Source organism: Agaricus bisporus, assembly GCF_000300575.1.
Source record: "Agaricus bisporus var. bisporus H97 unplaced genomic scaffold AGABI2scaffold_4, whole genome shotgun sequence".
Taxonomy (NCBI): Eukaryota; Fungi; Basidiomycota; class Agaricomycetes; order Agaricales; family Agaricaceae; genus Agaricus; species Agaricus bisporus.
Genome location: NW_006267367.1, coordinates 1,915,115 through 1,930,733, shown reverse-complemented (window position 1 = coordinate 1,930,733; position 15,619 = coordinate 1,915,115). Strand labels below are relative to the sequence as shown.

Genomic DNA, 15,619 nt, shown 5'->3' with positions numbered 1-15,619 from the left:
GGCCGACTCCAAATGCGTTAAAGATGTACAAAAATTCTTGGGACTGGCAAATTACTATCGACGGTTCATTGAAAAATTCGCCAGTATTGCAAAACCATTACACGCATTGACTAAAAAAGACAAAAAATGGAGTTGGGGAGATGAAGAAGAGGAGGCCTTTGGTACGCTAAAAGCAAGATTTACATCACATCCAATCCTAGTAGCCCCAGAATTGGATAAAGAGCTAAAGGTGGAATCTGATGCATCGGCTTACGCCACGGGCGGAGAGTTAGCAATGAAATGTGAAGACGGAAAGTGGAGACCGGTAGCATACATCTCCAAATCAATGACGGAGACGGAACGAAACTACGACATTCACGATAGGGAGATGCTGGGGATTATGCGGTGTTTAGAAGAATGGAGACATTTCCTGGAAGGGGCGAAACATAAGTTCGAAATTTGGACAGATCATCGCAATCTAGAATACTTCGCGAAAGCCCAACAACTAAATCGACGACAGGCCAGATGGGCCTTATATCTATCTAGATTTAATTTCGAATTAAAGTTCCGTCCAGGAAAAACAATGGGGAAGGCAGACGCTTTGAGCAGAAGACCTGATTTCGAACAAGGAACAAAGGATGATAACAAAGATCAAACCTTGTTAAAACCAGAATACTTTGCAATTCGAGCAATGGAAGAAGGTCATATGTTAATCAATGCCGAGGAAGAAGGAATATTAGAGGAAATCAGAAAATCTAAAGCAAGAGAAGATGATGTGGTAAAAGCGGTAGAAGAAATGAAGCGAGCAAAGGTGAAGTCATTGAGGGGAGACGAGTGGAAGTTAGAGGAGGGATTAGTACTGAAGGAAGGAAAAGTCTATGTGCCGAAAGATGAGACGTTAAGGACCAAGATCATTCGACTACATCACGATACTCCCATTGCTGGACACGGAGGACAATGGAAGACAGTAGAAATGGTAACACGCAATTACTGGTGGCCAGGCGTCACTAAGCAAGTCCAGAAGTACGTAGAGGGATGCGACCAATGTCAACGAAACAAGAATCGACCAACACCGCCGGCAGGAAAATTAATGCTGAACCCTATTCCCACCAAACCATGGGCCGACGTATCCGTCGACTTCATAGTAAAATTACCAGAGTCACAGGGAATGGACTCAATTCTGGTAGTGTGTGATCGATTCAGTAAAATGGCTCACTTCATCCCAACTACGGAAACGACATCAGCGCTAGGACTAGCTAAGCTGTTCAGGGATCACGTATGGAAGTTGCATGGATTACCAGAAACGGTGATCTCAGATAGGGGACCGCAATTTGCTGCAGACTTTACAAAGGAGTTGAATAAAATGTTGGGAATCGACACTAGGTTATCTACGGCGTTTCACCCACAGACGGATGGCCAAACCGAACGAACCAATCAAGAACTAGAGCAATACCTCCGATCATTTGTCGATCATAGACAAACTGATTGGCCTGATTGGTTAGCAACGGCAGAGTTTTCCTATAACAATAAAGAACAATCATCAACAAAGGAAACTCCATTTATGGTCAACGTGGGAAGACATCCAAGAACTGGCTTCGATCTTCGACGACAAGGCAATCACCCGGCGGCAGCGGACTTTGCGGACCGCATGAAACTTCAACACGAGGAAACTCAAGCGGCCCTAAAAAAGGCACAAGACGACATGCGGAGGTATGCGGATAGAAGCAGAGGAGAAGCGGTTAAGTACAAAGTAGGAGATAAAGTTCTATTGGCTACCCGGGACCTTCAAATCCAGGGACGACCTACCCGGAAACTTACGGAGAAATTCATCGGACCATATACCATCAAGAAGATCATTTCCCCCAATGCAGTGGAAATAGATCTTCCCCGATCTATTCGGATTCATCCGGTGGTTAACGTCAGCCGAATAGTACTATATCGAGAACAAGTGGATGGACAAGGAAGTAGACCGGCACCGGCCGTAGAAATAGAAGGAGAACAGGAGTGGGAAGTGGAGAAAATCCTTAACGCCAAATGGCTCCGCGGAAAGAAGCGGTACTTAGTACGATGGAAAGGGTATACGGCAGAAGCAGACTCGTGGGAACCCGAGGAAAACTTGGCTAACGCCAAAGAATTGATTACTGAATTCCACCAACTCTATGGGGAACTCAATAGGATACAGCACGTTCTACGTGACACCGGGTTCCAAGAAAGGGAACTACCTAATCGATTTACAGCCAAGACTTTATTCGGATGGGATGACAAACAGTTTGATGCCGAATATCTTAAGAAGTTGGAACGAAATTGGCGAACGTGGAGGTCTTGAAGGGTCGTCTCCGGAGGAGCCGACTTTAAGGAGGGGGTACTGTTAGAACCTTGCCAGAATGTCACGGCGTCACGCTGTCACATCTGTCACATATTTTATTACATAATAATTTCCCTCTGCTGCTACAGTTCGACGGAGGCTAAACTATCAGCATACTGCTAAATGGCGCAAGCTACAGACTTACCAATTGAACTCATTGATCTTATCTTTTCTTTCTTGCCTCCGAACCATGCGGAGCAGGTACAGTGGAGAAGGGCGGCGGCGGCTATCGGAAGAGAACCCCGACCAGACGGATGGAGGTTAGAGGATCGTAGGTGCGTAGTGTGTGGAAGAGTGACGTTGATAATGTGGGACGAAGTATTGGAGAGACCCTGGATGTTGCAGCGATGGAATAACCCGGACTTCCGTCGTTGGGAACCGGTCCGGTTCTTTACGATGTGCCCGTGTGGAGAAGTAATGGCAACATACTTCGGCAGGGACTGGTACGAAAGGTTACGTCCTTAGATAGTTGTTTGTACTTGTGGACACTTTTATGGTTTGTTTGGACTTGTTGACGTTTTTATGATCAAAGTTGTTCTTGTTTACTTTCTTCTTACTCCACTCTTCTTTCCTCATGTCAAATGTATAATTAGTTCATTTTCACATACGTTGCTTCTTTTCTCGTGTCAATATATAAATGGTTACCTAGGGTAGTTGGTCTGTGCGCCATAGTCTAGGTATATAAAGTAGGTAGAAACTTGTAGAAGACTCCGTCGAGTTCTCTTAGGTTCACGCCTAATATAACTTTTGTCACTTTCCTCTATAGTTCTTAAGTTCAGGTGTGACCTGTGACATCTCAGTCACAGTCGCCCTAACAGCGTTCTTGGGGAGGGAACTGGTCCGTGCTGGGAGGAGGGTGAAATTGGCATCCGATTTCGAAATTGTGAAGGTGTCGGCATCCAGAGAGACAGCGTGTGCTGCAGCTACCTCACAGCCTTTGGGTGTGAAGTACCATAGCTCGACATATTCGAAATTGCGAAGCTTACGAAGGGCCTGCTCGGAGGGATCGGGGAGCCTAGAGGCCGGTATACTCTCCTCTAAATCTATCTGGGGCACATTCTTCCTTCCCTCGGGAGCCCGGGGGGGTTCTGGGTCTCGGTCTTCCTCTGGCTGAATCTGCGGGAGTCGAGGTGGCTGAGGAGGAGGTTGCTCTGGATGTTCCCCGTTCCTGCGGTTTCGCTGTCTCCAGGTGTTGGCAAGGTGCTCAGCTGCTTCTTCCTCTGTCATGTCCAGGGCTAGGGCTAGGTCCTGGCGGATGGCGGCATAGATATCTGAGGTGTAGTCGGGTGGGTCCATCAGAGTTCACCGTGGTAGTAAATGAATAGAAAAACTACGAGCTGAGCCGTGCCACCTGAGATGATGTGGAACGAAGGTAAGAGGCGTTACCTTCGTGACTGTGACACGGCTCACAAAGAACGTGCTCTGCTGTCGACGCTCGCAGGCTCGCTCTCGTGGCAGACCCTCACTCCACGAATATTACCTCATTTTGTGCACTAAAGGAGCTACTTATGTCACGAGTGAGATCCTATCTTCGCCGTTCGGTCCTCGCATCAATAACGTGAGACACAAGTATATGGCGTGAACGGTGAACTTGTGCAAGATGTATGTAGCATCGTCGAGTGACTCAACCTTCCCGGAGACCTCAGTACGAGGAAGTTGGACGCGATCAGCTAGACGTGGCCCCGGTTCTATTTGCGGCCTACTTGAATCGTCCCGCGTTTTCCTGATACACACAACTAGGAAATAACAGGAAAATAGAGTAGGAATGATGAATGAATATGAGTCGGATTGATTCATCGTAGCCGTTTCATCATTGTACATTAGAGAATATAAGTTACTTTTGAGATTGAGAGAGACTCAAGTTATCGTGGCCTTCATTGTTTGGCCAGGAGATACGAAGGAAAAGATAATGGAGATGAGGTTGTATTCAACATGGCACGGGGTTATAATCGTGGAAAGCCATTATTAGGGGATATTTTTGTATATGTTTATTATTCTAAATGTCCACGGTTTAATTTCTTCATCATACAGCGGCGGAGATTCAAACGAAACAAGGTTTAGAAAATATTCTGTGTTTCTAGACGCTGCGGCAAGTCGTCCAATTGACGGGCGAAGGATGACCGGGACCGGGAAAGGCGCTTGGCATCGAAATCGAGATAATTTATTAATATGAATCTGTATCGAAATAAACAATGTGTAATGAACAGTCAAGAACTAGTGAATGTGGTATTTATTTCAAGGAAAATATTAGCATCAAGTGCACTGCACTCGAATGTAGATTAAGGTGATCGAGCGCGGAGATAACTCAGCGACGAGAATCAGCTCCCATCCCAGCCGCCAACCCAACAGCCATAGCATTCCCCATCTGCGCTCCAGGTCCATCCGAAGGAACAAATATCGTCTTCGATCCATACGCTTTCACCTTTGCAACCTCAACTCTCCTCAACTGCATTTCCCTAGCAAACATATCCACAACTTGACTATCCGCTTGCGCTTTGGTCATAATCGCATCTGCTTCGGCATTCGCCGCCAACCGAGTAGCTTCGGCTTGAGCTTCTGCTGCAATGCGAGTTCTCTCGGCCTCCGCTTTGGCTGCAGCGATAACCCGATATGCTTCCGAGTCCGCTTGCGTGTTGGAGGCTTGGACTTTGATACGAGCTACAGAAAGAGCACCCTGTTCTTGTTTCACTTTGTTGCTGTTCTCCCTGTCAACGTTGGCAGCCTCTATTTGAGCCTGAAGGGCACGAGCTAGGCGTAGAGCGTTAGCACAGCCTTTTAAGATCCATGTATGCTAGCTTTACTCACTCGTCAATTTATCCATTGTGTGGGCAATTTCACCCTTGAATTGACGATCGATCACCGCTAAATAGAGTGTTAATATCTAGCCGATGGACGATGAAATAGCAAGACAAACCGAGGTCTTTGAGGACGATACCGTACTCTAGGGCAGCTTCATGCATGTCATCCATCGCCCTTGTTCTCAAGGCATCTAAGAATGCCGAGGACATGTCGGTTCCGTCTTCCATGTTGTCTGGACCCAAAGATCGTTGTTTTATCTATCCTTCGTCAGATACGTTGTCGATCTACAAAACAGCGAGAGATGTATACCATAGCAGAATAATCGAGATGAGAGACAATTTGGGTTAGAATGGATTGAGTCTTGTCCCTAAGCGCGTCGTATGGTGTGGCATAGCCATGCGTAGCGAGTCTGAGTGGTTCAGTCAGTTGCCACTTGAGGTATATCCGTAGGCTGACTGGAACTTGATCTCGCGTGAAACTAGAATGGAGTAGAATGAGAAACAAAAAGAGTACATAAAGAATGGGAGAAACGTACATGTCCTTGGTGGGCATTTCGATTTGGCTCTCTCCGAGTGTGTAGATACCACGAAGGGTGACGTTGGGGTTGGTGATGACCAACTGACCAGCGCCCAAAAGCAAAAGATCATCTCCTCTTTGTACGATTGCACAGTTGTTCGCCGGAATATTCAGGCTATCTAAGAGTAAGTCGACGTTATCCGGACAATAAGAGAATCACAAACAATGTAGCCATAACGTATTCCTTTGTCGTAGAGCCCATCTTACTCTTCATCGACACTTCATGTGTCCACCCAAGAGTAACGCCCGTCGATTGCTCTTTCACCAGAGTAGGCAAGTGAGTCATGTCGACAACAGACAAGACGTCATAAGTGCCTTCTATTGCGAAAGCAACGAACCCAGAGTTCTTAATCACGAAAACATGATTCTGAGGATCCGAAACAACTGCAGCCTGGTTTTGAGAAACCTGAACCACAGTGAGGCCCTGGAATTCGATGACGGTATCCGAGAGGCCTGTTGTGCCACACCATGTACGGGCCCACCAATTGCGTAAAGGAAAGCCAGGGTATCGACCTGCTTTGGTGACAACCTTTGGAAGACCACTTGAACATTGTTGAGATATTGTTTCGATATAACAGTTTGCATAAAGCGCGTACCCATGATTGATCAACCCCATACGTCCGGGTATAACTTCCTCTCCAGTCCAATCTGTCGGTGATTTCTTCGAGAGGACTCTACTTCTTCCCGCATGTACGAGCTGTTGGTCCAGTTTTTCCAACGCGGCGATGACACCATCCTTTCCGATCCTAACAAAGAATGGCCGTTCTTCGAGAGTATAGTCCTTCGTCGCAACGAATTCACTGGCGTAATCCCTCCCCTTTCCAGTAGTGGTAGGTTTCAAAGCCGGCTTTGAAGGTGTAGCATCTGACCCTTCGCCCGCCGTGAATGAATCATCGGCAACAGTGGAACCTTCAATAAAAGCTGGAGTCATGGTATCTGGTTGGATTGAAAGATAAGTGAGGTTGGTACTTGAGAGAATGTAATAGACCTACGGGAAGCAGATTGCAGCGATATTTATAGGGATCGAGTCAATGCTTATTTGATCCCCAATCCGGAAACTTGAAGCACAGCTTTGAGCGATATACCCAGGGAATGTCATAGGAATTAATGAGTAGCACTTCAGGTATACTTGTGGAGATTTCGACGTCTGTGATACACAGCCCATATACGTAGCGATATCCCCAAGTTCGCCAGTGATAGTGATAAAGTGACGGGATGCCACTGCCATTGACCAGACATCCTACATCAAGTGAGTGGCGATAGCACGAACCTGTGCACTAAGCGCATACGAGGCCTAATATGTACCAACATTCAAGATAAGAGTTGAACCTTGATCCACAGGAAGAAAGCGCGTCCCAGCGTTACGCGTTTGCAAAGGTAGTGAATACGTAGTTGGCATGCCGAGCGCGGCATGATCGTATTTGCTGTTGTTGCTATTGCTTACCAAGTAACCTACTTGCAAGTTGCCTGATGGTCAGTACTTTAACGAAGCGGCCGGCATCTATTCCACATGAGCCATAGCATCGCCTCGATATCAAGATTGGAAGTAGGGTGATAACGCAGAAAATATTCGGGGTCAGGATTCAGCGCTCAGGCGGATTTCGGCCCACATGCTCAGGATGAGTCTCGACCTTTTGAATTCCAACATGTCACAATACAAGCTTGAATGACATCGTGGTTTGACGGTTTGACCACCAAACACCTCGTCAGAGGTCAGGCGGGGTCAGATGTTCAAGAAATTGATATGCGCAACCCTACTTTGATTGGAACAGAGGCGGCTGTTTCGAGGCTGCGAACAATTGACGCAGTGACGATGCCAAGCGGTCACAGAGTCGGGGTCTGATGGAAAGCGTTGAGATTGTACCCCGCCAAGGACCAGGACATGCGAGGGGGTCGCACCGAGACCCATCTACATCAATATGATTCACTACGAGATGTCACCTCGAGGCAGTGCGAACCCCCGCATCACAAGGATATTAAGGTCAGCATATATCTCTCAACATCATGGCATGGAATATACGAGCATTTGGCGTGGGTAGACGTACCGCTCATTATAGCCTCTTTGACAGGTAACCCTTCCATCCAAATAAGAAGCTTAAGAATCGAGGGTGGTTGGTCCTTCTTCCCGCAACAAAAGGCGTTGGTAGAAGTCATGTTTTAAGTCGTTTAGGAATTTTAATTTAAAGGATGGTAAACCAAGTGATCATGCCGCATGATCCATGGCTAACTTCCATCCACTCTGGGTACAACAGGTATTTGTACGTCACCTTAACGGCTCAAATTCCATTGAATCGAAAGTCTGTGCATGCAATATTTCAGGGGTCAACGATGCTGAGCTGATTCCATGCGAAATGGTCGATTTTAGTCGCATACCCTGACAGAGCTTCAAAGACGTACTGATTTGTAGGCAGAAAACTTGCGCTGAACACCATTCCCACTTCCGACGGTTCTCGTGCGAGGAAAATAACGCGACTACACAGCACGGACTGAAAAACACCTTGAAGTCTGATTTTGTGTGTGTGTTCATTCCTATACTTCTTATTCCGTTGCCTTATTGCACTCACACTGAGAATGATGTGATACTCATATTCTGTACGAGTTCGTGGATAAATCAGCTGATAATGGCGAACGAATAGAAGGTAAAACGCACGTCGAAAAGGAGGGTTCCAACCACATTAAAGATAGCCACCACTGAATCCTGTCAATGCTCCACGTAGACTCCACATGATTCGAGAGGCTCACTTAAGTTATAAACGTAGTAGATAATGCCTAGCGACAAAAATATGAACACCAGAAGCACAGATGCGACTTCGCTATGATGACTCACCCATGTAGTGAATTTTAAAATACCACTCCGAACTTGACCCCTTGGCTAAGAATGAAAGTTCAGCGGGAAGATCCAGCTATCTGGCGTCGCATCGAAGCCTACCTTCAACAGCTTTGACCATGGTCAAACCTGCAATCACTGTGCTTTGCGTTAATGATCTGTACCCGGTAAGGTAAACCTACTCACGAGTTTCCATCACCACTATTATTACGAACGACAATGTTTCCCATATTAGTGGTTTGGTCCTGATGCAGATTGTGCCACCGGTAGAGAGATCCATATCTGTCGATCATGAGGCGATGATAATCAGGCAGATTTAGAGACGACTCACATTGAATCCTCTTTAGCAAATTGTACAACACAAGTATCAGAAATGGAACTTTGATTAACGCTGCCACTATTAGCGTCACTAATACGCGCCGACACTGATTCCAGATTGCCCAAGTCCGGAGAGCGAGGATGACTAGGGAGATAAGCGTTTCAGATCTTGGTGATGATGATATGGAATAATGGGACATACATTCGGACGTTGCCAAACTAATGGCAATGAGAACTGGGAAACAAATCAGTATTATTGATACTTCTGCTGGAAGGAAACTGACCGTCATTCCATATGTCCCGCTGCCGGCAAGCCTACAAGCTCCGTGTGAGAAATGATAAATTATTCGAGGGGATGAATGACTTGAGCGGCTCACCTCTTGAGATGGCGATATTGTCCAGTATTCTATGAGCTGTTAGCACATGCACCTTGTTTCGGTGAAGTTTGGGGAAAGACAACTCACGCTCGAGGGCAGAAAATACATAGATATAAGGCAAGTACCGGTTTGCAACGAACAAAACGGTAGAAAGACTCTTAATCCCTTTCTTCCATATCAGATTGACCTGCAGCGGTTAGAAAACTTATACGGTGATGGCAAAATTCTTGATCCATACCTCTTTATCAATGGTGCAGGAATGGTCATAAAGCTGCGTGAATTTTAGCTTCTAGCTCTGCATGCCTGCGTTACAAACGCTAAAATACACTTACCAGTATTGATACAGATATGAGGCAAAAAACTTGAGAACGAAAAAGTCCAGAATTTGGCCAATCAGGGTCGTGAGTTTTCATGGCGAGGACCGAACCTTGTCCTGGTTCTTCTTCTGCGCTTTATATACGACACCCGGTAGCACTCAGCGGGGTAATCATGTCCCACATGATGCATGATGTCGGAGTTTAAGCTTTGATTGTGTATATTCATTATATAATACAGGGTAGACGCCGAAGGGTCATCAAGAAAAGCTTTACAACCACATCAAGAGGGTGATCAAAGTGTGATCAACAATGATCAAGGTAAAGATAGACGGTATTGGAAAGTCCTACTATTCGGAGTACAGGCGATTTTATTTAGATACAACCATCATTCTGATTATCATCGTATTTAAAAAGCTCCAATTTCGACATGCTTTTTTACGGGGGAATCCCTTGTAACGTCATGCAAGTAGCCAATGGCAATCAACGAATTTGTAAAATCAAATTCTTTTCTCCTTGTTTCATTTCAGTTAAGAGTAGCATTCTGGCAATATCAAAAGTCTCAACATGCCCGCCCGAGGGAAACGAAACATGCGAGAGGCTATCGCGCTATCGCAGGGTCTTAAAGCCCTGAGACCACGCCTGCATCCGCATGGGTAAGTCGAGGCAGAGGTGGAGGAAGAAGCGATGAAGAGGCATGTAAAGGCGAAAAGAGGGAGTTGGCAGTTACTCGAGGGGAGGTTGATGACAGGAAGGATAGTCCGGGGATGGAGCTCGATGGGGAAGGAGACGACTGACGGATTATGCTTGACTCCAACGGCAGGCAACTATCACATTCATCGAGCGCTGTAATGTATTTCCGCTGTAGATGAAAACCCTCAACATGAGGATCCATGCTGTTGGAGCTCCCCCACTCCCAACCTCCGCAACTTACGGCTCATCCCTCAAACACTTGCTATGGCCGAGCCAGTGCCGCTCCCAAAGTCTTCGCACTATGGCAGTGAGTACGTTGCACGAGATGGCGAAGGAAAGTTGATGACGACGTTGGGAGAGTGTCCATGGATCTCTTCAAGATTCGACTTCTTGGGGGGTGTTGAGTTGATGTGATGATCTGCGTTCTTTCGAGGATAGAGTTCCTGAAGGGTTCCTGTCAGAAGGGGCCGTGGGGAACCTTTTGAGCAAGAAAACGTCACAACGGCCAGGGATTTATCCGAAAATAACACCGGAGGCTTACCGGAAGTGGTGGATGAGAGGAACAATGTGACGGCGATGATCCTGACCCGCTGCGGCATTTCCCTGGGAAGGCTATTTATTACATAGAGCCAGATTAGTTCACCCTTCAAAGATCTACCTGCATATGTCGGATGCAGGATTGTAAGCAGTGTGGGAACATGACGGATCCGTAGTTGACATGAGCCGTAATCCCCTCGATGCGCAGATGTGCGGGCCGCGGGCGTGCATACTACATACTACATAATAGCATGCATCCGTCGGAGGACCAATAAGTCATCAATCTGAGCATCGGTAGCATCAGAATAGCATTGAAAAAATTGCATCTGCCTCTTTTTGAAACGGCAAGATCAACGAATGTTGTTCGGGGTTAGGACTATGTCACAAAGTCCACCAAATCTCCACCAACGCACGACGTTGATGATTAAGGGAGCCAAGAAGGGAGTTAACTATTGATCATGAATGTATTGTCAAAAAATCGATGAAAATTGCCTCAACCCAGTCTATTTCAAGATGCATTCGCACCAACTTACACTTCTGGCCTTGTGAAGTAACGTTGTTGGTGTTACTCGTATTCCGATATCGAAGTTTCAAAGAGCAACTATACCATATCAGCAGTGTACGCTCCCACCCAACTCCCACCCTAAAGGTGTCACTAGCTCAAAGATCTGCACCAGAAAAATGAGTGTCCCTGCTCTCCATCCCCAACATAATCCCGGCCGACATTAGGGTTTCAGATGAAGGATAGAAGGATATCTGTGCGGGCCCCTGTCGTATTGCCACCCGGGTTAAGGTGATATCTGAAATTTGATTGTGAGGATATGCGGTTTGTTCGGACAATAGTCGCTCGCCCGAATCAAGATGAAATCACAAAAACACGGCAAGTGGAGTATTGATTTGTGAAAATTAGAACAATGGTCTCGTTGCGGCCGGATAACGTTCAGAGTAAGGGAGAGATAACATAGCAACTGCGTGAAGGGTTGGGAAGTGGAATAATCGAGAGCTCGGCGGTGAGATCGGAGAAGGCAATGTGATTGGGTCACCCCGGGGAGCATTCCCTACCATTTTATTCTCTGGGAATTTAAGGAGAATAGGACGTGAACAAGGATTAAGAGTAGTACGACTCTCACTCGATCGAGACACGCGACGGTAGTAGAAAATATTGATGACCAAGCTTTGAGTGATCCAAACAAGATCCAAACAGAGACACACATACAGTGCCACTCACGTCCAACTTGAACTCGTACCACAAAAACCTGAAGTAAAAGCGAGTCTGGGAACGAACCTGAGTACACTTAGCTTCAATCGGATATACAACCTTCTAGTTGAAGTTATCATTCTGATGGTCGGAAGTCAACTCGACAGAAACTTTGTGTATAAAAATGCTATCTTTGACCCGACGTACTGTGGCTGAAACTCGGAAATCTCGCCCACCCGCAAATTAGAGTGTTAACGTCGAGTGGCATCAAAACTTCGTGAGTTCAGAATTGTCTGCGCGCTCATAATTCAAGAAGCTTTGTTTAGATGAAAAGAGTCAAAACGCCCGTCAATCAGCGTGCTTGTCGGAACATGAGAAACACAACTGTCAGCTTATCCTGTGCTTGTTCAAGGAAGTGCGACGTCACAGCGAAAAGTCAAGGCAGAGCCATACTGGTTCATTCAGAACATTGGATTCGACGTGGCGCAGGACGTCCAGCAACTCCCAGTCTCCCTCTAAAGCATGATGCCGGGGAGGGACAGATCATGACCAGGCGGCTGCCGATGGGTAGCGAGGCCTGTGGAAAAATGGACATACGGAGGCGAAGCCGGTTTAGGGCTCGCCCCGGGCGGCCTGATCTCTTTTTTGAAGACAAATCGAGGTTTGATAAGCAGCCGGCGAGTCCCAATAAACCTATACAAGCCTGATCAACTTTTGGACAGCAGTGACAGGCCCGAGGAAGAAATGACAGATTCTGGCAAATCCTGGTGGACAGATCTGCTAGTTGCCGACGGATCCTTGAAACTTGTTGACTTTGTCGGGGGGCGTCGGAGGTTGCCATATATCAGTGGTCAGAATGACCACGATGAGTGGATTCTTCACTTAAGATAGCAGCGCCTTCCGCGGAGATGGGAGTTTAAGTTATTATAAGCAAGGTAAACTTGACTCGACGAGTCGATGTATTTTCATTCAGATCGCAGTATTATCAGATTGTTATCACTTTGATGGCTTTTCGGCTCCAAATTGCTCCTGCTGTTGAGAAGACAGAAGACATAGGTTTATTCTATTTTTGATCCCGCTTTTTTTTTCGAAAAGTCGACCAAAAATACCCGGAAACAAAAAAATGTCAAAGGCTTATCCGCCATACGCTCCAAGCAAGCAAACATAGTTCCATAAAGAGAACGTCGCAGTATGAACATGGGAAGAGGTCTCACGACTGAGTCATTATACGCGTTGGAGCGAGAACTTGTAAATTTAGTAGTGCTTTGAAAATAGTCTTTAAGCCGATGGATGCCGCATCAGCAACCCCGTTCTATTTGATGTATCAGCGCCAGAGTTACACTTCTTCTGTGAACGTGTAAGTAAACTCGACGCTATTGGGGTGCTCGGGTTCACGAGATCAGACATACTAAGAAATCACCGTCTCCAAATCCAACGCTAAGTTCCCATCTAAAACTTAGGTTGGCTTGCAATCATGTTTGCGAAGAGACTATTTAACTCTCCAGTCTCCACAAAATCTCCTCGTGCTCTCTCGAGCTCGTCCATCTTCCCACATAATACCCCGCGAGACTGGTTCATACTTCAATACACGCTCAAAATGGCGGATGACAATGTCGTCGAAATGTTGAAGCATTCAATGGCAGAATCCAGACATATTAATGCACGTTTCGTTCTTCATGCCTTAGTAAAAATAGCTTACATTGCAGCAATTGATTCTAGAGTACTGAACGTGGGTGTTGTATTAAATCAACTGACATACAATAAGCCAAGCTGATAACTTTTCTAGTGGCCGGCGCAACTCTCATGGTACCTAGATCACCCTTTGGCGAACCACTTAGTGGACCTTGTTCTAATACTGGATAAGATTTTTGATTGGTTTCTGAACTTCACCCTCGAAGTTGAATCAATTTGGAAGGCTAAATGGAATGCAATCAAAGTCGTATATCTGATAGCACGTTACCTACCTCTTGCATTCATTCCGTTAGACTTATTCTGTGAGTTTTCTCGCGTTGAGAACTCGGACAAGCGACTCACATTGTGTGAACACAGATATATTTACTGGGTCTCTTTCTATACCTGGGTGTGTAGGTGTATACGATGCTATTACGGGTGAGCTGCTAGGGATATTCACCTTCCATTGATGCACTATTGACCTGCTCCTATCAGTCTTATACGTGGTCGGACTTCTCGCGGCCGAGTGTACGTCTGATCAGTACTACAGCTCTATTCTTCCCCTTGTTTACTGAACGGGCAATCGGAATCATCCAACAGTCATTTTTACAATCCGGACAGTGGCTGTCTGGGGAAAAGACAAACATGTCACCTACATTTTATTCACAACATTCGGTGCCATGTGTATTGTAATTCCGACGCTCATCGGGATTAATTTGAGCAGGACAACTCGTACGTTCATTGCCATTGTCCTCGTATATGACCTATAAAATCGCCACAATCTCCACAGAAGGGTTAGTTGGATTCAGGGAGTTCATACAAGGACAGTGCACTCCAATCTCTGGCAAATCTTATAAGTTCCTGGTTGCGACCTTTACGTTTACGGCGGCCTATGATACTAGTCAGTCTATCCTTGTGACTCAAAGTCTGATACTGAGATTGAATGTTGAGTAGTGATCCTCACATTCATGATGGCCCGGGCGTTTTCCACGTGTAACTATCTTCACATCCTTGTTTGCTTCCTCGAGCTCATCGTCAATAGCCCGGTGGAGAGTGGATTCGTACCTATTCAAAACAATTTATGGTGATGGTGAGTGTCTCTCAGCGGCGTTTATATCACTGTTTACCGCTGAATGTCTATCTAGGTGTTGCATTTTACATCTATATCTTTGGTATGTCAACTCTATATGATCCGGCAGGGGCGAATTCATTTGTTGTTAACAGGGGTTTCGTTGGTCAATATCATCTTTATATTTACCACAGTGCGTCAGATGTACTTTCCTTCACCGTTTGTTGTTAATCATGCTAACAGCTTTCCACAGAGTAGCTTCTTCCTCCTGTGAATATATTTTCCCACTGTGCATTGAAAACTCTACCAACTAATATCGCTTCTAGGTTGCAGGCCTCATTCCATTCAATATTAGCCTGCCGAGTGGTTCTACACATACGACAACATCTTAGTGAGCCGGATAGTCAGGAGGTTTCCTTGAATAGGCCAAGGCGTACGCGTAGTACACGAGCACAAACGGGTTCACAGCTGTCGATTTAGCAGGTTCTTCCGCTGAGTCCCAGGGGAGTTAGCACCGGTGAAGTGCTAAAGAACCGTGATTGTAATTTTATGCGTTGGGATTTTTGAAGAGTTGGAGATTTAGGAATAGCACAACTTTTACGAAAAGGTTACTAGAATCTATAGACCGTGGACCATGCGTGGTCGACACGGTTCCTTGACATTTCAAATTAAAGGGATCAGAAGAGACCTGGTAGAAGTAGTTTGCGGCTCAGCGCGCCGCTTGACTACTAACTGAATCCCGCACCTTTACCACTTCAGTATATATCTCAATCAGCATTTAACCCGAACTATTGCATCGCATGATCAGTCGCAAAATGGCAATCTTCACACATTTTGGAGTTCTATACCACTTGTATCATGTATCACTGCGTGAAGCTGTATGATTGATGTTGAAA

At 46.0% G+C, this 15,619-nt stretch overlaps 4 protein-coding genes across 4 annotated transcripts; 1 reads left to right on the top strand and 3 right to left on the bottom strand.

The window, feature by feature from the left end:
• Positions 1-3,094: 3,094 nt before the first annotated feature.
• Positions 3,095-3,640, bottom strand: AGABI2DRAFT_142690 (hypothetical protein; the record flags this gene model as incomplete). Its single annotated transcript, XM_006460401.1, has 1 exon — positions 3,095-3,640. The coding sequence occupies one exon, from the start codon at positions 3,638-3,640 to the stop codon at positions 3,095-3,097; it is 546 nt and encodes a 181-aa protein (XP_006460464.1).
• Positions 3,641-4,485: 845 nt separating this feature from the next.
• AGABI2DRAFT_192162 (hypothetical protein) lies at positions 4,486-6,691 on the bottom strand. The gene is made up of 7 exons (XM_006460400.1): positions 6,316-6,691; positions 5,884-6,261; positions 5,679-5,834; positions 5,453-5,621; positions 5,259-5,400; positions 5,150-5,206; positions 4,486-5,092 (listed from the first exon to the last, which is right to left on the bottom strand). The coding sequence occupies exons 1-7, from the start codon at positions 6,648-6,650 to the stop codon at positions 4,650-4,652; spliced, it is 1,680 nt and encodes a 559-aa protein (XP_006460463.1). The 5' UTR covers positions 6,651-6,691; the 3' UTR covers positions 4,486-4,649.
• Positions 6,692-8,034: 1,343 nt separating this feature from the next.
• Positions 8,035-9,654, bottom strand: AGABI2DRAFT_117408 (hypothetical protein; the record flags this gene model as incomplete). Its single annotated transcript, XM_006460399.1, has 14 exons — positions 8,035-8,224; positions 8,284-8,309; positions 8,370-8,410; positions 8,462-8,488; positions 8,547-8,591; positions 8,649-8,684; positions 8,733-8,828; positions 8,878-9,009; positions 9,067-9,099; positions 9,149-9,179; positions 9,242-9,270; positions 9,329-9,428; positions 9,480-9,512; positions 9,574-9,654. The coding sequence occupies 14 exons, from the start codon at positions 9,652-9,654 to the stop codon at positions 8,035-8,037; spliced, it is 900 nt and encodes a 299-aa protein (XP_006460462.1).
• Positions 9,655-9,977: 323 nt separating this feature from the next.
• On the top strand, positions 9,978-10,824 carry AGABI2DRAFT_192161 (hypothetical protein). Its single transcript, XM_006460398.1, has 2 exons — positions 9,978-10,555; positions 10,618-10,824. The coding sequence occupies exon 1, from the start codon at positions 9,986-9,988 to the stop codon at positions 10,187-10,189; it is 204 nt and encodes a 67-aa protein (XP_006460461.1). The 5' UTR covers positions 9,978-9,985; the 3' UTR covers positions 10,190-10,555; positions 10,618-10,824.
• Positions 10,825-15,619: the final 4,795 nt, after the last annotated feature.